General features: G+C 40.9%; 1 protein-coding gene across 5 annotated transcripts in view; it reads left to right on the top strand.

Moving 5' to 3' along the window:
* ARMC2 (armadillo repeat containing 2) overlaps positions 1 to 22,995 on the top strand; it is a 106,028-nt gene that overhangs the window by 19,589 nt on the left and 63,444 nt on the right. For all 5 annotated transcript variants that reach the window (XR_012496711.2, XM_019735069.3, XM_074333376.2 and 2 more), the window contains exons 4-6: positions 1,012 to 1,183; positions 8,443 to 8,650; positions 22,864 to 22,940. Coding sequence is in view for 4 of the 5 variants with exons in the window: in XM_019735069.3 (XP_019590628.3) it covers positions 1,012 to 1,183; positions 8,443 to 8,650; positions 22,864 to 22,940 (457 nt within the window). In the remaining variant the exon portion in view is untranslated. The remainder of the gene's footprint in view (positions 1 to 1,011; positions 1,184 to 8,442; positions 8,651 to 22,863; positions 22,941 to 22,995) is intronic.

Genomic DNA, 22,995 nt, shown 5'->3' with positions numbered 1-22,995 from the left:
TGTTTGCAATTGTGTGTCGTATGTGACAGATGACCTTACCCATTTTTCCAAATTATCTGACTTGAATTTCATACTGGATTTTTAAAAAAAATTATTAGCATATTAGATTGAGAGTCAGTCATTTCACATATTAAGTAAGTGACTTTAGGAAGTCAAACTTGATTATTTTTGTTTCGAAAGATAACAACTCTTGCTGCCGTAAAATTGCACTTTCATAGACAGATCATCGTGCTAACATTGGAGGGAGGAAGGCATGGCCCACCCGGCAACACGGAAAGTGGGTGTTTAGGCCTCTGTGAGGTTCTGACCCAGGGTCGGAGGCCACTGCCATCTGGAGGTTAGACCAGAGGGTGCGCTGGGTGACGCAGTACTTGGTGGAGGTATTTTTAAAACTCTTTAAGGAATTGGAATTTTGCCAGTAGTGTTGATTTTCTAAGGGACTCAGCATAGAATTCTGGAAACATAGAAAGTGAAACATGTTTATATCATAAGTCTAAAACAACTTCTTGCTCTTATGTTTGGTGACTCTTAATTGTTTAAAAATTTTCATATCATTAAAAATACTTCTGTGGAGCCCAAAATATGTAAAAGTGGTATTTGTATTCCACATAGTTCTTGGCACATACAGATACCTAATAAATGTTTTCTGAGCTGAATTGAACACAAAAATTTGCAAAGCATGTTGAATATATTCTACTGAATTTTATAGTCTCTTACATAGATATAGATATCTGCTAGCACAGATAAACTGTTGTTTTTTCCCCCCCAAATACACTAAGCAGGACAGCAGAGTATTTAATGCAATATAATTGACAAAAACAATAAAAAAGTGTTATCTATGTAACGCATTAAGTAAGATGGGCCAGTGAGACGGTAGACTCCAGGGGCCAGGATGAAACCAGGCAGAAAAAGCCCAGTGCTCTCTGGAAGTGTCATTGTCAGCTCCAGGGTGGTGAGACTTATTTGAGACACAGAAACTTATGCCCATCATTTTAAAAACTCTCGTTCCAGAAACCGAAAGCTCCGGCATCTCCCACCACAAAGAAAGATCCCTGCCTTCCGTTTCCTAAACCCCCAGTGGACCCTGTGAAAATTAGAAGAGTAAGCAGTGCCCGGGCACGTTTCTTCAGGGCGGCCTCCCAGGGGGCTCATCTGCCTGACAGGACGCTTCCTCCCACTGAGCGTAAGGCTGCGCGCGAAACAATCTTTAAAACCTGGGGGTGGGCATGTTTCTTGAATTTGCACACAAAAGTTATTTCTATATAATTTTATCAAACCCCACATGATTTTTACCTTAACTGAGACTTAGTTAATATTGTGCAAAAGCTTGATAAGAAACATTGTTTATATATACAGAGGGTGCCAAAAAAATGTGTACACATTTTAAGAAAGGAAAAAACTGTATTCAAGTTGTAATACTCAATATAACTAATAACAAGAGATGAATACAAGTCACATTTGACATCTGCAATTACAAGAGGTGCTCAAAGTGGTTACCGTCAGCATCCAGACATTTCTGATTACTGTGAACTATTGCTTGAGCAACGTGGACCGAAGTATCCACTTGTATACATTTTTTGACACCCTCGGTATACTTTTCTGGGTGTTTATAAAAAATATCTAAATAACACAGTTTTTAAAAATACCGTTACTTGGTAAAAAAATAAATAAATATTAGGATAAGGGTTTTCTAATGAATGAGTTCACCTATATTGGAAATAAATGATTTTAAAATTTGAATTCAAAAAGTTGTTAATTTCATTAGGCATATTTAAAATTCATATAATGTACACTAAGCTTGGATCTTTGAAAATACCTATTTGATCCCATGGGAAAATATAAGCAAAAGTTGAATGGGGCTTTTCCTGCTGTGACAGAATTGCCGTGTTTAGATACCTAAACCTGGGAATGGAAAGACTAAAAACGTGGAATTCTAAGGAATGCCCCCAAGAATTGGAATCATTCCCTGTCCAGGGCATGCTAAGAGTTTTTCAAACTGCATGAAATATCCCATTAGATGACAATCAATTTAGTGGATTGCATCAGCATTTTAAAAAATTAACTAGAATAGAATATAATGGATACATCAGAGTACATTGCAGATAATAAAGGTGAGTATTGCTTCAAGAGACTTTACTTCAGACACGTACATGTGTGTTCAGGGTCATATTATAAATTTATTATATAGTGTATGTATATTAAATATTATAAATGTATTATTGCTCTGCGTAGTTTTAAAAAGTTCTAAAATCACTTTACCAAGGGCTGACAGAACTGACCCTCCTTTAGTCCAGGTTGATGAAGAAGGAGGGGTCTATAGTCGCAGAGGGGAGATAATCTGAGGATGGAGGTCAAGGTTACAAGCCACCACCTGAGTATCCTATTTTGACGTACGAGTGTTTTCTTCTCATTAGTCTGCAACGTTTAAACGTAGAAGGTCTCATGGCAGCTCTGGGTCCCCTTTCTGTTTGGCCCCCATGGGAATGATTGGAGCCAAGTAGAACCCACCCCCGTTAGCCAGGGATATGAGCTGCAGTTCCCCATGTCTCCCAGCCCACTTCCTATTTTCCTGTCTGTTCCTGGTGATCCCTAGTGATCCCAGACATAACTGAAGAGGTAGAATCGGGGAGAAAGGAAAAGACAGGCAGTACAGGGTGTGTGCATCGCATTGCCATGTTGTAATGGAGTATAGTCAGTATTGGTGAGGGACTGGTTCCAGGACCCCCTGTGGTACCAAAATTCATAGATGCTCAAGTCCCTTATATAAAATGGCGTAGTATTTGCACAAAACCTACACACATCCTCCCATATACTTTAAATCATCTCTAGATTACTTCTAATACCTAATGCAATATAAATGCTATGCAAATAGTTGTTACACTGTATTGTTTAGGGAATGATGACAAGAAAAATGTGTACATGTTCAGTATAGATGCAACCATCATAGACGTAACGACAAAGCACATGTTAGCAACAATGCAACATTTTTTTCCAAATATTTTGGATCTGCGGTTGGTTGAATCCACAGTTGCAGAACCCATGGATATGGAGGGATGGCTCTATATAATTAGGCAACTTGCTTTATCTTGATGTCCCAATTCTTTTCTAACAGTCAGTCAATCAGATACTTATTGTAGCCCTACTAAGTGCCAGGCACCATTCTAGGCCACCAGAGTCCTGTCCTCAAAGAGCTTACAATCTAGTGAGGGGGATAGGAACTAAACAGGAAAACAAAGAAATAAGATAATTTGGGTTCTGACAAGTGCTGTGAAGGAGATAAGCAAGATAATGCGATGGAGAGTGACTGTGACAGGAGGAATTTGCATTAGCTCATGGCTCTGGAAGGTGTCCTGGAGGAGGTGGCATCTGAGTAGAGGTGTGAATAATGAGAAGAAGGAAGCCATATGGAAATCTGTGGACAAGTACCTTGCTGTAGGGACAGCAAGGCCCGAGATGTTCGCAGCCTCGGGTGGTGGAGGTCCTGAAGGCCACTGTGGCTTGAAGGTGGTCAGTGCAGGATAAAGTGCAGGCAGCTGAGGCCACAGGGCTGGGCTGGGCAGGGGAAAATGGCCTGGACTTTATTCTGCTTACAGTGAAAAGCCAGGGCCCCGGGCAGGGTTTAAGCAAGGGAGAGACATCATCTGACTTATGTTTCTCAACTGTAGCTGCACATTAGAATCACCCGAGGAACTTCTAGAGCATTCCATAGTAGGGCTCCACGTCAGACCAGTTATATCAGAAAGGACTGGTCACTGCAGAAGCAGTCTTTGACAAGATGAGAAGGAGATGGGATCTGGAGCCCAAGGTCGGGGGTGAAGTCCGACTCATATGGAAACAGGGTCACTTCTTAGAAACAGGACGGCAGAGCTGGTATGAGGGTTACTAACCTGTTGTTCATTAGGTGTCTGGTTTCGGAACCTGAATGCTGCATCCCTGTTGAATGAATTTTACTCGGCAGCTCACACTGAAAACCCTGCTGCTTGCTGAGCTGTTCGTGTCTTTGTGAAAGTGACTGAAGACATGGCTGTTTCTTTCACCCACCAGCCTCGTCTCTGTGCTCCGCTCATGGCTCAGCTCCTTCCCCCTGGGCTGCCTGGCCCTGAGCCACGGCACCTCACCTGTGCTCTGGGAGGTGCCGTCCGCGGCATCCTTTCCCAGCACTGAGGCCATCTTCATGACTCCAGGCTGCACCAAAGCATGTCTTTGCTGCGGTTCTTTCCTCCACCCTGTTTGCAGTTGCCCACTTCACTATTTTCATCATCCCGGGGGTCTGTGTCAGCACTTAGGAAACAATGGCAGTAAAAAGTCGCTGTCGTTTTAAAAGCACCCATTGCCCAATTAAAAAAAATACATTTTAGCGCTCTAGCCTTGCAATCGCTGTCATTTGTACAGGAGCTCCCTGGGCTTGTCTCAGAGTCCCTATTGTTTAGAAAAGGTATCCTTTGTTGGGTAACTGTGAAGGCAACCGTGCATGGAGACAGAGGGTGCGTCCCTCCCTTTGGTGTGAGGTCATTTGTAGCTGACACGGCCACAGGCAGGGCTTCGGAATTTCTGATTTAGGAAAATGAAAGGGGAAGAGATGTGTGTAGTCATCTTCACAGGGCCAGCAGCTGAATTGCTCTGTGTTCAAGTAGGGTTTTTGGCTGGAGGGGGCAATTTAGCAAACACCTCCCCACTTATTCAAGCCAGACGGAGACCTCAGTGCAGCCTCCACCTTCTCACCCAACCTGTCCTCTTTGCCATCACCACGCCCTCCGTGGGCTTCCTAGTGGGCTTTCTAACTATCTCTGCGGTCTGCATTCTCCTTTCCCACCACTGCCACGCTGCCTCTGTCACCGCTTGCCTTGTCTCTGGTCTTCTAGCCCTCCTGTCTTGCTCCACCCTCAGCTCACTGGAGGCTGCGGTTGAGTCAGCACAGGACCCTCAACCCTCGGAGCAGCCAGCAGAGCCTGGGGAAGCCAAGCTCCCAGCCACACATGGCAATGAGCAGCAGCCTTATCCCTTTATCTCAGTGGACCATAAAAAAAACGATCATTTTCTGTGTATGCCACAAAGGGCAACAGGTCAGCAAGTAAATAAAAATCAGATTGCGTCATTTTCTTGCTGAAAACCCCCTGTGCCTAAAGGAGTGTTTTTGCCAAATGAATTCCAGGGAACATTTTAGCAAAATATGAATAGCTTTTCCTTAGAAAAAGGGTTGTGCTCAAATAAGTCTGCCTCCTTTCTCTTCTTCTTGGAGAATCGTAATACACATGAGCATATTTAAAGGGTTGAAAGAGCCATCTGGTAAAGAAACCTGTTTAATTTTAATTCAGCCCAGCATTTCACAAGTCTGCTTGGCTGTGGGATCTGTCTTTTGGGGAGCACAGTTTGGGTAACACTGACCTAGCACAAAAGTTGGCAGATTTTTTCTGGAAAGGGCCAGATTATAAATATTTTAGACCTTCTGGGTCATACAGTCTGTTCAACCTACTCATTGTAGTGGGAAAGCAACCATAGACTGAATTTGAATTTCATATAATTATCACATTACAAAATACTGTTTTTCTTTAGATTTTTTTCCCCCCAACCATTAAAAAATATAAAAACCATTCTTAGCTTGCAGGCTATGCTAAAACAGGAGGCAGGCCAGATTTGGTGGCGCTGTCGTTTGCTGACTCCTGGGCTAGGGGATGCAGTTCGTCCTCCTTAGCATGTACAGCTCTGTTGTGATCTGGCCCCAGCCTAACATTCCAGGCCCTTCTCGCGACTGCACGTTGCCTCCCCCAACCCCACAGGCTGTGCACCAGTAATAGGGAACTCCTTGCAGCGCCCCACACTCATTCTGCTGTTTCAGGTCTCCTGCAGGACCTGCTATGTATTTGCTAGGCCCAGTGCAAAATAAGAATGTGGAGCTCTTTGTTAAAACATTCAGAATTTCAAGATGACAACAGCAAAGCATTAAACCAAGCACAAGGCCCTTCTGAGCATGGGTCCTGCTGGGCTGTCCAGCTTCCAGCTTGTGTGCACGTGAAGCGGGCTCCAACTCAGTGCTGTTTTCCTTCTTAGAACGCCTTTTTGCCTCCTGTTAACCCTTCAAAATGCTTCACAGGCTCCACATCTTCTATGAATCTTTCCCTGACCAACTCCCAACCTCTCAGGACTCCCCCGCTCTCTGTATCCTCCTTACCTGGCTCAGGTGACACTATACTGCATTTTTCTCCTCACACACATCTACTTCTCTGTCTCTCTTACTAGACTGAGCAACTTCAGTAGATAAAGAGGTTTTTTTCTGTTTGTAGCCCGAGAGCCTTAAACAGGGTCAAGTATATAGTTGCTAGAGAAAGATCTGTGAAATGGAACTGTTCCTGCATGGGTATGCTGCTGGTTGTGGAATCCTTTTGAAGTTTACCCATGATCCATTGCAAGGTTAGTACGGGGTGCTGCAGGTATTTGCCAGGGTGACACAGAGCATCATTATTCATGCTTAGTTGGATGGTGGACATCCATCGGGAGTAAGAGTGAGCCCCAGGGCAGTTCTTCACTGTAGTAGTCACTGAGCAGCTTGCTCCAGTAGACTGTGAAGATAGAGGGGCTGCAGCTCCTCCCCCTATGAGTATGGGTGTGTTTTTCTCTAGAACAGTAGCTGCATGATGGCTGGGACTGCTTGTTCACCACTGGGTCGCCAGCACCTGAAACAGCAGCTGGCACATAGCAGTGGGTACTGGATAAATCTTTATGGAATGAAGTGAATGAAAGACACAAATGCTAAAAACACGCCCGAGCTACAGATGCTTTGTAGTATAAAAGAAAACACGTGCTTTGTAATTCAGTAGTAAAGTAGTTTAAGGTAGTGTGGCGCCATGGAGAAAGCCCTGGGCCAGAAGTCAGGATTCTTGTGTTCCATTAATTATAATGACAGTAACTTCCAGGTTTTGAGTCTGCTAGCCCCATATGGGTCACATTACTAGGCCACGTTATTTAGTTCTCACCTCATCCCCAAGACCATTGGGGACCATTGAGGAAGGTGAGAAAAAAGTTGAGTGACCTGCCTACATCACACAGCTTGTACTTGACCCCAAGTCTGATGGAATGCAAAGCCTACACTTCACCCACCAGGTAGTCCTGGCTCTCCACAAACTTCGTCTGTGACCTTAAACTAGTCACTTCACTTTTTGGGTTCTCAGTTTTCTCATCTGAAAAATGAAGTTTAGACTAGCCAATCTCTAAGTTTCCTTTTAGCTTCACAATTCAGTATTTTGAAAGTAGGGAGCTTGGTCAGAGGAGTAGACTGGGTAGTATTATTGGGTTTTATTGGTTTGTTGGTTCAAGTGCGGAAAAGGAAACCTGGAGTCATTTTGGAAAAGCTTGCAAAACAGTATTTTCTGTATGAAGCTCATCCCCCCCCTTCCCCTTCAGATAAAAATATTTTATCACAGACTAGAGTATAGTAGCAGCATTAAGGATAAGCTATTCCTAATGTCAACAAAGAAACAGCGCTGTATTAAAGTCTAGAATTTGCAGTCATAAACGTAGTAGACATCCCATTTCAGAGATTGGGCATCCTTTGCAACTCTGTCTTATTCCCCTTTACAATGCCCTGTAGGGGTTTCAGTGCCCTCTGCTTTCCATTGCCTCATAGTGGTCTGCCAGCCTCCACAGTCAGGCCCCAGCCCTTCTGCTCACCTTTCCTCCTCTTCTCCCCCTCACATACTCCACCCCTGCTGTTCCTTGAACAGTCAGGCACACCCTGCCTTGGGCCACGCCACCTGCCGTTCCCTCCGCTGGAAATACTGTCCTTTGTCATTTGATGGCTAGATGCCTCACCTCCTTAAGGGTCTGTCTACCATGCCCACCCTGTTCAAAATTGCTACCTGCCCCCAATTTACCCTTCTCTACTTTTCTACTTTTGCTTTTTTCTGTAGCACTTATTATTTTGTATACTTCATTTGTTATGGTGTATATTACTTATTGTCTGTTTACACCTATTAGGATGTATGTAGGATGACTTCTGAGATCAGGGATTTTGTTTTTGTCACTGATGCATCCCAAATGCTTAGGGTAATGCGTGACATCAGGGAGTCACTCAATAAATATCTTTTGAATCAAAAATTACTAACATCAAATTTAGAAAGAGGAGTTATTATTATGGGAACCAGAGTATATATGTGGACTTAGGTAGTTCATAATCCTAAATGCAAGTGTTTGCCTTAGGTAGATTGTAAGCTAATAGAAATAAGGTCCTGTTCATGTTTACCTGCTGAATTGATGGTGCCAAGCCCAAAATAGTGGCGAGAGGTTCTATATATGTTCAGAGAGGTTCTATCCAATTCCAGACTTGATTATAAATAACATATAATTTTTAAATTTTATACATTCTTAGATTGAAAAAAAAAAATACTGAAAGATAGTGATTCCTAAAATAACAAATGCTTTTACAAAACATTTCCTTGGTTGTTACAGGAAAGAAGACAGTGGAATCCATAGAAAGAGTTATGATGGGAACCTCCATGGTGAAAATCAATGGGACTCGTTTAACAGAATCAAATGCCATTGGCCGTTTAAAGAGTCACCCACTTCAGCTAACTTATGATGGAGGCTTCAGTGAAATCAAGGAGCAGGAAATGTCCAAAGAAGCAACATCCTTGCCATCTTACCTCAGAAGTAGAGGGTCAGTATTCTTTTTATTTGATTTTCTCAGAATAATTATGTCATTTACCAGTTTGTTTTCTGTCTTATGTAGGTGATTGAGTTACATTTTCTCTTTGGTGGAAAACAAATTTTAAGTTAACAATATGAGAGTAGTAAAGATTTCTTCTTATAGTGGATGGACTTTATGTAACATCATTGCCTGTTTAATCCTCAAGAAAACATTTATTCATACCTGCCAACATGCTGCTCCGATAGGACTGTTAGAATAAAGTCTTTGCTTTAGTTGGACTGTTCCAGGCCACCCTTGAGTGATGACGGATCATTCTGTTTGTGTTATTTGGGATTCTTGCCTGGCTTGGAATCTCGTTACCTCCCTTTGGGTTGGTTCTCTATTGTGAATTCCACAAAATAGTAGACACTTAATTTATTTTATTCTCCAGAAGAAACTTGGGTTAAAATATTTATTTTTCAAACTAATAGTTAAAATAGGAGAGTCCTGTGGGTTTCTGTTACCTATGATATCCCTCGGCTAATCCCTCATAAAATGAATGATGAGGAATTACTTTATTTCCTACTATGTTCCTAGATAGGACTTCTTTTTTTTTTACCCTAATCCTACTGACACTTTCACCCCTTGCCCATCTAGGAACCCCTAATTCATCCCATGCTCCTAGCTAGGGCTTTCTAGGGCTTCCCCTAGAAAACTGAGGAGCAATTTTCCTAACATATTAAGGCTTTGTGATGAAATGTTCACTGTGTGGGCCATGTGAATTCTTACCCTCATGTTTACCTGAAGAAGCCTTTGAATAACTAGGGGCCCGGGTGGGGAGAGAGCGAGGGGAGCAGGCTCTGTTTTCTCATCCCAGCCAGTAATGATACTAAGATAGGCTTTTGTCTTGGACTGGATAGGGTCACTCAGTTAAAGATGTTTTTCTCTGACTTTCCATTGGGTCATTATGGACAACTGCCCAGTTCAAATTTGCTTAACGAGATTAAATTCCATGGGCCATTTTAAGACCAAGTACTTGTTGCCCTCAGTTTAGATTTCAGGCCTGACTTTGGCTTGTACACATGTAGCGTGCTTCAAACTTTTTCCCGAACTGCCTGCTTGGCAGCTGGTTAGTTTAGCTGAACTGACCTTGTCTGCTGACACAGCCTGAGGGGGTGTCACACACGTGGGATTTATATTAGGCAACCTAGTAGTCCTGGTAATGTCGCTTTGCATTCAGAACATTTTTTAAATTAAAGGAAAAATGAAATGTCTCCTTAAGTGGAAGAGAACGAACTTCAAATTGGGACTTTGGGAATTGAGCACAAAACATCAAACTGGCCATTGCAACAAATCTTTTCCAGTTGGTGAATAAGAATAGGCTGCGGACCTCAGAGCTGAAACATCAAAGGCAGCCAGAGAACTTGTGTCTCTTTCAGCACTGAAGTGAAAAGGAAACATTTATCCTGCTGCACCCATCCTTACAGTAATTAAAGTTGACTAGGAAAAAACAGACAAGAGCTGTTTTATTTGATTTTTTTTTTTGCAAACCTTTAGATGTTGCAGAACAATCTGGCAAGCCAGAGTTCATTATGTCTTCCTCAGTCTGGGACAGCAAAGGCATTTTCAGTTACATATTTTATCCCACAAACAGCAGAGGAGAAATCAATTAGGGACTGGGAGCACTTCTTCCTGACTGTCCAGAATTATGAGGCGTTGGCACTAACTGTGCTCCTTTTGTTTTGTTAGCATGGCTTTTGTATCACATAATGATCGTGTCTGAGTTGGGTTTGCAGTACACCCTGGCAAGTTTAACTTGCAATAACATTTTTGCTTTATGAATCTTTACCTCCTTTAATCATTGGATGGGATGTTGTTGAAGTGCCAAAAAAAATTTTATACAGTAGGATTAAAACAAACCAGCAAATGGAAACTATGAGCAGTTCTTTCATTAATTACATTTGTGAATCAATCTGGGACACTTAATAATTGTTTCTTGTAAACATTTAAGTGAATAATTCCAAGAAATGATCTTCGCTATGCAGTGGAGTATTCCCAGTTTTGATGCTAAAGCCTTAACCCTCAATTAACATTTTTTCATCTTTAGACCATAAGCTGGAAAATGAAGAGCCTTGTCAGTGAGCTGGGCTGGCAGAAGAAGGGAGGGGAGGGGATGCATAACTAGAAAAGAAAGAGACATGAGATGACAATGGGTTGACAGGGAGCGTGAGCAGCTCATGTAAAGGGGACAGATGAAGTGAGGACACGCTCCCATGCAGGGCGCTTACATGCCTGTTGTCATGCCGAGTGTTTCTCGGGCTAGGGAAAGAAAGGAGCAGTGTATTTCAGTGAAACCACATTGATTTGTCCACCCTTAATTTAGAATATGGATAACTCACGGGAGGGACTGGAGTGTAACTTTATGCTGGTTGTGATGGAAAAAGGATTTGTTAAGCAAGGTATCATTGCGAACAAGATCCTGGCAGACTAGTTAACTTTCCAAAAGAGAACACACTCTCAAGCACTTACTGAATGATTGTCTTAAAACAGTGTGCCAATTACAAGTCTCTGTGTGTCCAATTAAGGATTCATTTAAGGTTTGGCAGGTTTGCACCGTAGCAACACTCCATTTTCTCTTACTTTGTGTTGCCCTATGGGTTGAAAACCGCTGTCATTAAAATACGAGGTGTGATCAAAAACTACAGTGAATGTTTAAATTTAAAACAATGTATTACTAAAAGACACATTGCCATTAATCCCCCTCAGAAAACTCTCCCTCGCTTTGAACACACTTATCCTATTGTTCTTACCACTTTCTGAAGCAGTTCTGGAAGTCCTCTTTCATGAGTGTCTTTAGTTGTGCTGTGGTGGCTGCCTCGGTGTCCTGAATTGATTCAAAATGTTTTCCTTTCATGGTCATTTTGACTTTGGGGAAGGGCCAGAAGTCACATGGTGCCAGATCCGGTGAATAAGGTGGATGAGGACACATCGAAATGTTTTTATTTGAGAATTTGCTGTACCAGAAGTGATGTGTGACAGAGTGTTGTCATGATGAAAGATGAAGTAAAGACACTCACGAAAGAGGACTTCCAGAACTGCTTCAGAAAGTGGCAAGAATGATGGGATAAGTGTGTTCAAAGCAAGGGGAAGTATTTTGAGCGGGATTAATGGCAATGTGTCTTTTACTGTAATAAATTTTTTTTTATTTAAACATTCACCGGATTTTTTTTTATCACACCTCGTATGTATATGTATGTAGATCTGCATCCATCCATCCATCCATCGGTTCAATCTGATGAATCCTTTATGTACATGCTTAAAAACCTTTTAAGGTTTTCTGTATAAATATTGTTCAAATTATTATGGTTTGGAAATGTGGTTTTTAGGAGGAAAGTACTAGAGCAGTCATTTGTAGAGAGTCAAGAACTCTTTGCTGGGAGCCAGAATCCCTGGACTTAGGTTTGGTTATTTTCTCAGCCACTTGATTTGCTGTATACTCTTTAGCAAGTTTCTTAACATTTTCAGGGACTCAATTTTCTAATCTGTAAGATGGAAATAACTTCACTCCCATTTCCTCCCAGCCCGCACTACAGGTTATGGAATGATTAATAAGGGTCAAAAGGCTTATTTGTAAACTATCAAGTGCTGTTAGTATAGTTGGAGTGAAAAATAAGAAAAGAAGGCTTCTGGTTAAAAATGTCAAAGCAAAGGCATCCTGAAGAAACCCCATAAAAGCTATGAAGAATGAAAAACAGAGAAATAAATTTCATCAGTGAAACAGAAAAATGGTGCTGAGCCCAAACTTCAAAGCATGAAGCAAACTTTACACTGAAATATGGGCTTGATTTTTCTTTTTGTTCCACCTAGCCTACTTCCCTTTGGAGAGTGAGCTGTTTTGCATTGTGTAATTAATGCCGTTCAGGCCATGTTTAGAGGACTGTTCCTATCTTCACCCCTTCCCTCCTTTCCTTTCCTCCTTCCTCTTTATTCCTTCTTCCCTTACCTTTTTTTTGTCTTTCCTTTCTTACCCCTCTTCCCAGAAGTGGTTAAATGGCCCAGACCTGGCTAATCAGAGTTGTCTAACCCACCAGCCAGTTGGTTCAGAGGTGGACACATGAGCCAAACCAGTCCAATATGGAATTCTTCCCTGGCACTTAGCCTTCTGGGACAGTGCTTTCTCCAAGTTTACAAGCTGTAAAGATGATGTTGTCTTGGCGCCAACAGTGGCCATTTCATTGCCTGTGGAGGGTGACTCTGAGAGAGAAGTAATATATAAACAGAATGGAGATAGTTACCAAGTTCAAGGTTGATATATAAATCCCTAGATCCAGCTGTGCTTGAGGCTACCACAGCCATACTGTAGACTGCTCTGATTTAAAAGCCAATATGTTCCTTTTTCTCTCTCTCTTTTTCCTTCCTCCCTTCCTTCCTTTCCTCTTCCATCTGTTTCCTTCTTTTTCCTTCCTTCCTTCCTTCTCCCTCCTTCCCCACCCACTTTCTTCCCCTTCCCCTCCCTCCATTCCTCCCTCCCTTCTTCCTTTCTTTCCTTTTCCTGTCTTTCCCTTCTTTCTTCTTTTCTTTTATTTATTTTGACAGGGACAGCTTATAGTACTTTAGATTAGCCTTTTGTTACTTGGAATATTGCATCCATAAGAGTTTAGTTAACCTGCCAAACTCTATGAAATATAGATGAAAACAAGAGGTAATTTGAGAGCAGACACTTACCTTTTCAGATCTTTAGCAAGAATCAGATTTCACTAAAAATGAGTCTCTCAGTTCAGAAAGGTGTATGGACTTTAATTAAACAAATGAGATCTAAGGATGTAGGCAGACCACTGGCGAAGTGGAAGCCACTGTAAAAAACCCCGTTCAAGATCCAGATGATGAAGTGACTTGTAGGAGAATAGAGCTGAGGGTGACATGCTCTCCTCATTTTTTGTGAACCGGCTAGTGTGTGTGTGTGTGTGTGTGTGTGTGTGTGTGTGTGTATGAAAGAGTTTGATAGATTAGAACTCAAGGTGCTTATCATGTAACAGGGCTTTTTGTGTGTCACAGCAGTCTGCCACACAAACCAGGGGAACACACATCCAGGTCAAGAAAAATAGCAGACTTGGTGAATGGATGTTCAAGAAAACTAAAGTTGAAGCTACAGTGTACCCCAGTTCTTTCCCTCTGTGGATCCTTCCATTATTCAGCAAATAGATGGCTCTGTTTAAAGATAATCTTAGGACAAGCGTTAACATGGGACTTGAGCATAGATATGTAAAGAATTTAACAGAAGACAATGAAGAAAATGGATCACAAGGAATTACCCTCCAAAAACAAGAAAAGAGTTAAAACAATTTTCCATTAGCATCCAAGAAATTATAGGTAATGTTATTGATCTCTTTAAGAAAAAAAGAGCTCTTCTTTGGCACGTAAGAATTCAAGTTAGAGATTGTAAGTCCACATAAAGAGATGAAAAGTATGCTTACAGTTTTCAAAAAAGGAGTGAAAGAAAAATGTATAAACATGGAGAGGAAAGCCACATTAGAGATAAAAAATGAGAATGAAAACAGCTGAAAATGCAATGAGACAGTGGACAGGCTAGAGAAAATCATATGAAAAGAAATGAATAAGAAGAGGGGAAAATGATCAGTGATACTGAGATAGCTGTGGAAGGCATGGTGTTTATCTTCCTGAAGAAGAGAATCCTCTTCCTTCTCCTCCTCCTTGTGCTGTCCTACTTTGAAGTAAATGCCAGGCACTCTTCCCAAGTGACTTACATATATTAATTCATTTGATATTCACAACAACCCACTGAGAATGGAAGGGACCAGAAAAAAAGAAGAACAAGAAAAATACTAAGACATAATAGAAGACAACTTTCTGAAATAAAGATTAGAATCTGAGGCTCAAATGGACACATTGTGTTGCAACAAACTTTGACAGGGAACAGTCCGCACTAAAACTTTCCCAACAGTGCTCAGCACTAGCACACTACCTAGTACATAGTACACACTCGGTAATTGTTGATTGTGTGGATAAATGGAAGAAGGTCTCCTCTAGCCATCCAGGCTGACCAAACAAGTCACATAAAAGGAGAAAACAACAGGCTGCCTCTGGCTCTATTGGAGCGTCTCTCAGTGCCAGAAGGCTGTGTAGCATCGCCTGCGAAGTCGTAAGTATAAGAAGGATAACCCAAGCCCTGTATTGCCAGCCAAGTTGGCAATAAAAAGCAACAGACATTTTCAAATGTGAATAAACTTGTGGACTCTAGTACTCATGCACTTTCTAGAAAACTCTTAGACAACAAATGATGAGTCAAAACTCAGAAACGAAGAAGCTATGGTAAAAGCATTTGTAATGAGTACTGACTGTTTTCATACTGAATTAAAACTAAACTCTGAAAATGATGGTTGTGGAACAGAAACCTTGACAATGTAATAGTAAAACAACCAGAACTGGTACTTGGGAGGACGTGTGAGTACTGATTACTTCACTTCATAATAGGGAGTAGGTTTGTCAGTAGCTACAGTCTGAAATTGAAATATATTGTTTTAAAAAAGGATGATTTCAGCATCCTAATGTTTTTCATTATTTTTTTTTCTTTATTTTTTTTTCTTAACTTCAGAGAAATCTTTTAGAAACTAATATCTCTTGGGAAGACCCATTCATCTGAAGTTCTACAATTCCTTCAGTTTCAACTCAACTTCTGTTTCTCTGTTAAATTCAAGTAACATTTGTACTTAATACTTTTAAGTTACATTGACATGTATTGCGATCCCACTGGTATGAATCCTTTACCTGCCCTTCCACCAAGTCTGTTTTTTTATTCTTTTATCTTTTTATCTGAATATATTCAAACTGTGCCTGGAATGATGTTTACCACATATTAACAATATTTATTTCTGTGTAGTGGGATCCTGGATGATTTTTTTACAGTCTTCTTTGTACTTTCTTATATTGCCTGGCCTTAAAAAAAATAATAAATATATCATTTTTTCAAAAACAATGAAGTCATTATTCTTTTAAGAAATTAAGGGTAATGCGGCTGAGAAACTGTTTGCATTTGGAAAAGACAGGCATTGGCCAGAATGACTTGGTAGAGTCCCACCTTATTTGACAGTTTCCGTGTGGTAAGCATTTCTGGGTAAGCAAAGCGCTGTGCTAGGGGGCTGGGAGGTGGAGAAATGAACCCCGTCCTGAAGAGCTTACCATGATGTTTGGCTTGGCGGCTCAGATGTGGTCCCTGAAAGAGCAGTATCAGCACCACCTGGGAGCTTGTTAGAAATGCAGAATCTCAGGCCCCACCCCTGACCTGCTGACTAGGAATCTGCATTTTTATAAGCTATCCAGGTGATTTGAATGTACACGGACATTTTCAAAGCACTGCTCAATGATAACTCTAATGCTGGAGGAATGAAAGGAGAATTGAAAGAAAGGTCCTGGGCACATAGTGGTGAGAGCACCTCATTCTTACTTGAAGATCATGAAGGTTTCCTGGCGTTTGGGGGTTTGCGATGCCTCCGGAGGCTGATTTTCAATAGGGGCAGAGCACTGTGTACTTTGCTCAAGGAGCAGCATAAAGTGGAGGGGAGATTTGACTTGGTGTGGTGGCATGCTCCAAGAAAGGCAGGTGGCCTGGAGTAGCAGGAGCATGGGTCCTGAGGCCTGCAGGGAGCCGCTGAGAGGTTTTCAGCTGAGGAGTGACTTTGGCAGCCTGGGACAGAGGGGACCATCGTGAAGCAGCTGCAACAGTTCCGGTGGGAAATGGTAGTATGTGACCTGGAGTACCAGCGCTTGGGCATTAGGGATGGAAATCAGGGAGTGGAAACCTGTGCGGAATCAGTTTCCACAGGAACACACTATGGAAGAGGGCAGCCGCAGCAGCTACCCCTGTGCTAAAATACTCATAGTGCCGCGGTGAGCAGTTTCTAAGCTAAGGAAATTGAAGCCTTAGTTAAGCTGGCATGGTTAGCTACGAAGTGGTGTCTAATCAAATGTATACATAGAAAACTTGAATAATAACCAGTTAGCGATTACTAAATTAGGTACTAAGAGTATATGTATAATCTTTAAACATATATACCAGGGGGTGCCAAAAAAATGTACACGAGTGGACACTTTGGTCAGCGTTGCTCAAGCAGTAGTTCCCCGCAATCAGAAGTGTCTGGACTCTGATGGTAACCACTTTGAGCACCTCTTGTAATTGCAGAAGTCAAACATGACTTGTTTGTTCGTCATCTTTTGTTATTGTCATATATTGAGTATTACAATTTTAATAGTTTTTCGTTTCTTAAAGTGTGTATACATCTTTTTGCCACCGTCTGTATTTTTAAATCTTGGGCCATAACTTAATGCTATATAGCTACTTTGGAGGACTTTCTTAAGATCTTGATCTTATGAACATTCCTTTAAAATCATGTCCTTTAATTTTGTTGTGTTTAAATAGAATTCAACTTTTAATGTTGTTAAGACAGAGTCTGGAATATGTCTGGAAACTATCTGGTGCTTCAGGCTATGACGACATGATGAAGGGACGACCACCCCTTGTTGGTGGCATTTCCAAATTGCAATCAAAGAATCCAAGCGACTATAAAGCAGCAAACTAAGGCCAATGGACCAAATTTAACCTATTAACTGTTTTTGTGAATAAAGTTTTATTGGAACACAGCCATATTCCTTCATTGACTTATTGACTATGGCTACTTTCACACTGCAGTGGTAGAGTTGAGCAGTTTTGACAGAGACTATGTGGTCACAAAGCCTAGTTGCTGCCTGACTTGAATCTGTGTGATTTGAGTCTAATTCTAAAAATGAAGTGTCTTGTTCTTAGAGCAAGGAAAAGCTTAGATCAAAATTTGCTAAATTTTCTTTTTATCATAAACATCCTTTAAAATATCCTTTTCCATCGTTTACATGTAATTTCTTTCCCAAATGGATATAAATTTATCTTTTTCTTAATTCCAAATCCTTCCATTTAATTTACTTCTTAATATCTATTTAGTTATTGCTCTAAAGCAAGCATCAACAAACTATAACCTGGGAGCGAAATTTGGCCGGCCACCTATTTTTTTTTTTTTATGGCCTTTGAGCTAAGAATTATTTATACGCTTTTAAATCATTGCATTTTAAATGATTGCTAAAGCATCTACATAATAGCCTCCATTTTGCCACTTGGCTCCCAAAGTGTAAAATATATATTGTCTGGCTCTTGAAGAAAAAGCTTGCTGACCCCTCACTAAAGAATCTCAGTCGCAATAGTTGGAAGAACTATCTGAATTATAGCAAAACCTGAATTTTAGAATATTTTAAAAGAAATACATTTTTTTTATTTCCCTGTCATGTATTTCGTCCAGCAGTAGATGTTGCCAGTGTGACTGGTTAATGAATGGGTGTTAGGAACTCAGTCTGTTTATGGCATTGATTACCTTGGCTACAGAGTTTGGTTCTGATTGTTCAGAGTGGAATGTAGGACCTTTGTCAGTGATTGGGAAGAGAAGACCTTGCTTTTGCACTGAAACGTGGGCGACAGATGAGGCCTGAGAATACATTACCCACTTTGCTTCCCTCAGCACTCCAACCGGAGTACAGCTGGAAACAAAGGAAGGGCAGACCTTAGAGAACTGCACAAAGATGGAGCCAAAGCACTGATCACACCACGTGTAACATCCACCCTAGTGCTCAACTTTTGGCTTGCATAAGCTAATAAATTCCATTTATTGTTTGTCAGTTGGAATTAGGTTTTTGGTATTTGTAGATGAAGCTATCCTACTAATAAAATGGTGTTATTCTGCCTCTTAGAAGAATTTCATAGAAAAGCTTTAAGAAGTAATTTCTGGAATTGTTTTATTCTTGGTATATCAAAAAATCATTGTAAAAAATGTAATTATGGTCTTTAAAAACATGAAACAGTGGGGGGTGGGAGGTGAGGGTAAGGGGGATCAAATATATGGTGATGGAAGGAGAGCTGACTCTGGGTGGTGAACACAATGGGATTTATAGATGATGTAATACAGAATTGTACACCTGAAATCTATGTAATTTTACTAACAATTGTCACCCCAATAAATTGGGGGAAAAAAACACCCAAAAACATGGAACAGGAAGCTGGGAAGAAGAACAATTATACTGGATGACTGAATCAAGATCTAAAAACATCTGCTAGGCAGGAACCCTTTGCCACATATAACACTGTGAAATTTAATAAGAGTGAGTTTAATAAGAATATGAATAAGAATGAGCTGCATATGTAAGGAAAGACAAGAATTGACCAATAGTGAGATGTGACCACCAAAACCACTCATGTGGTTTTAGGCTGCATTAGTTAGAATAGCTCCTCTTTGCTTCTCAAGCCATACCTTTAGCTCCATGCTGGATTCCAGACTTTAAAAGGGTTCCAGACAAACTGGCACTCACTCAGAGTGACTGAACAGGCTGGCAAGGAGATTGGAAACCATATCATATGAGGAATGGTTGAAGGGACTATTCGTTAATGACATCAATGGTGGTAGCCTCAATAATAGGAAAGCTTACTGACTCCTTGCTGTGTGCCCGGAACAGTGCTAAGTGTTTCCACATTATACCTCTTAATCCTCACACAACCTTGCATTGAGGGGTACTATTATTTACCACCCCCCATACACCCACGAGGAAACTAAAGCTCAGGTAAACAACTTACCCAAGGTCACCCAGCTAAATCAGTAGTCGAACCATGGGATTTAAACCACAGGAGATGGCTTTATGGTGAATGCAACATCTTTAAATATTTGAAGGATTGTCAAGGGGAAGGACAGATTTGTTTCACGTGGCTGTGATTAGTCGAACCAAAACTAATGAGTAGAAGTTACAGGAAGACAGATTTCCGTTGAGTATAGGCCATCTAATCTTCTCTTTTTTTTTAAATTAAAGTTTATTGGGGTAACAATGGTTAGTAAAGTTACATAGGTTTCAGGTGTACAATTCTGTAATCATCATCTATGTATCACATTGTGTTTGCACCACCCAGAGTCAGTTCTCCTTCCATCACCATATATTTGATCCCCTTTACCCTCATCTCCCACACACCTCCTCCCTTACCCTCTGGTAACCACTAAACTAGTGTCTGTGTCTATGAGTTTTTGTTTGTTTGTCTTGTTCTTTTGTTGCTTTCAGTTTTACATACCACATATCAGTGAAATCATATGGTTCTCGACTTTTTCTGTCTGACTTATTTCGCTTAGCATCTAATCTTCTTCAGCAAAGAAGGGCTTTTGTTTTTAAGATCATTGACTCAACCCAAAATTTCTGGTTTACCCTGGCGGACTGGACACGTCTTCCGTCCTCATCTTCTTGGGCCTGATGATCACGCTCGCTTTCACATGTTTGGGTGCCTGAGAGCATATTTGATTTCTCTTCTTTCTTTGGACTTCTTTTCCTCTTTATGTCCTTTACTCATGAGTGTCGGACAAAGCCTTGTTCTGAGAGTCCCGTCTTTGAGCCACTCTTCTGATTTCTGGTCCCTACATACTGTGTTGATTTTTAATGGAGATCTTTTCCTGATTTCCGCATCTCTTCTGCAGATGTTCCGTTTTCCCTCAGAAACTCAACATAGCAAAACCCAGACATGTTTTACCCTCAAACTGTTGTGCTCCCTATCCTCCCCATTTCTGGTGGTGGCAACCCTGCTATCCTGTTCCACCAGGTCGACCTTTTGTTTTTTTCTCCCTCCTGAAACCAACCCCTAAATCCTACCAACTTTTCATTTATAGGATTTCTTGAATTTGTTCCTTCTCCAGTCCCGCTCTCATCCTCAAAGGATTAGTCCTTTTTACCTCTCTCCATGTCTCCTAAATACTCTTGTCACTGCATAATTATACATCCCATCACTTGCTTATATGAAAACCTATGACAGCTCCTCTTTGCCCATCAAATTCGGTCCATTGATTCAACACAATGTTTCAGACAGCTGTTCCCAATACCTCCCAGCAGAAAGCTTCTATTCCTATCTTGCTGGCCCTGGGCGGTTATCCCCACCCTGAATACAAGTTTCCTCGTGCCCCTGTTTACCTTCACTCATGTTACTCCCTTCCTGAGAGTAGTCTCGTCATTTGCTGGCTCAACTTTTATTCTTTTCAGGCCCATTTTGTGGTCTACTTCTTCCTCTCAGTAATCACTTCTTTCTCAGCATCTCTCTACTTCTTGTAACCTACTGAATTTCACATTCTAGTACTTGCTCAGAGACTCTATTGGAATTTTCCATTAAAAAATCTTCACAGTAGATTTTAAACTTCTTTCAGACAGCTCCTTGTATGTTCTTTTATCACAGTAACATCTAGCACTGGACTGCTCAGACAGGTTCTTGTTGACTCAGAACTAAAGAGAATAATAATAATAATAATAAGGACAATGTATTAAGTTCTTCAAATGTACTAATCACTTTACTAAATAGAGGCAATGATCTCATTTTCAGATAAGGAAACAGAGGCCAGGAAGTTAACTAACTTGCCCAAAGTCATACAGCTAATGAGTGTTGGACCCAGGATTTGGACCCAGGCAGTTTGGGACCAGAGGCTCCACACTCAATCACTGCACCATTATGGTGATACAGAGGATGGGTCAGCTCCAGTCCTGTGCTTTTCTTGAGAACCAGTGTGACCTAGCTCTGTTCAGCTTTTGTATATGATAGGAAGGACCCTTCTTCTCCCCTCGGAAATGGGGTACACAAGTGTGGTCTTTAGGGAGGTAACCTCATCTCTGGCTCTGTTCTCAGGGAGTGTGGACCAGTGACTTTGGAAGGCCATTAGTTGAAAACTGTCTTGCTTAGTTTCAATAGTTGTTTAGGACAATAAGAAAAAGGCTTTGCCTCTATTGCCCTCAAATATTCTTATTTCTAGGAATGATAAGTATGGAAACTTCTGGTCTCACACCCTGCCAAACTTTTGGTCTTTTATCTTTTCACAGGGTTGATATCCTTTATTTCTGTCTGCTTTGAGACATGCCTCATTTACATCTCAACTCTGAGAGTGCTGCTGACAAAGAGGATCCCATCCCATTTCTCTGTTTGGCTAGGGACACCTTGCTACCAGATCTGTTTTTTGCAATAGGTACAAATGAAGCAGTTGTTTCAGAGTATTAATGAATTAGACATTTCTTGCAATACTAGCTTGAACTTTTCTCTTATATGATTGAAGGAAGTGTTAAAGAGAAAGGACATATTTATGGGGAAAATGATATTTGGGGAAGCTAATCCTTGGGGCAGTAGCAAAGGCCAAGCAAGACCAGCACTGAACATGGACTGGTCATCTCATACCACAGGAAGCAGGAGCACTGGACACACATGTGGCTATTCATGGGTGACCCTGGCCGCATATATATGCATTCTTTATGAGTTGGGTAGCAAATATTATATTTGATGTATGAAATTTTGTTGTAAAACTTGTACTGTTATTCTCTCAGTATTTTTTTCCCCCTGAAATGCTGTACAGATATTTAAAAGTAAGTACTTTTAGGTGTCAGCTCTAGCTAAAGAGAATTTATATCCTTAATAGACCATCTCTACCTTAAATGTTACCTTTAAAAAAACAGATATGTAATCTTGTTATTGGCTAGCCACCACTCTACTATTTGGAACACAAAATATTTGTCCTCTGAGGACTGCTTGAATTTACTTTCAATTTTTTAACATTTAAAATATGTATAAACATAAAACATTTTCAGAGAATGTTAATTTCATTAATTTTAAAATGGAAACAAGACACACTGTGATGTAGTGAAAAGAGCAGTGAATTGGAAGTTATAAGACTTTGGTTCCAGATCTGACCTTGCTGTGTGATCTTGGGCACATCTGACCAATTTGGGAATAGTTTTTTTGTTTTGTTTTTTGCCTGGCTAGAGAGAGAGCGAGAGGTTTTTATAAATGGTAGGCTTTTGTGATTCAAGCATACCAGCCTTCTTTCTTATCCTAACAGTGACCTCTTGTGGTATATATATATATATATATCCTTAATCAATTTCTTGATTTGCAAAATAAACATTGGATTTATTTTCGTAGTTGTTTCTAGTAACTGAAGTTCATATTGTTAAACAAGTATGACTTATTTTCAAAAATGAATCTTACTTGGAAATTAGAGGTTGATTAAAATGATGCAGAGCACCAAACCCCGTTTTATAAATACTTCTCTGTGGTTTCTTCAGAAACCGTATATGGCTGACTCTTGACACAGAAAAAGAAATGCTTTGGTTTCTGTGCTGAGTGTTGTGTGTGTTCTTCTTCCTCCTAGGGACCAGGGGAAGAGGAGTTCGAGGGCCTCATCGTGCTGCAACAGCTCCGACCTGAGCAGGTTGGAAACCAAAGCAGGTGAGGCTCTTGTGTTCTTAGAGGTCCCCAACACTCCTTCATTTTCAGCCTCTCC

This window comes from Rhinolophus sinicus, chromosome 2, assembly GCF_057876585.1.
Source record: "Rhinolophus sinicus isolate RSI-liver-muscle chromosome 2, RSI-T2T, whole genome shotgun sequence".
NCBI classification, from domain to species: domain Eukaryota; kingdom Metazoa; phylum Chordata; class Mammalia; order Chiroptera; family Rhinolophidae; genus Rhinolophus; species Rhinolophus sinicus.
Note: the sequence above shows the minus strand (reverse complement) of the source record. Positions and strands in the feature narration are given on the sequence as shown.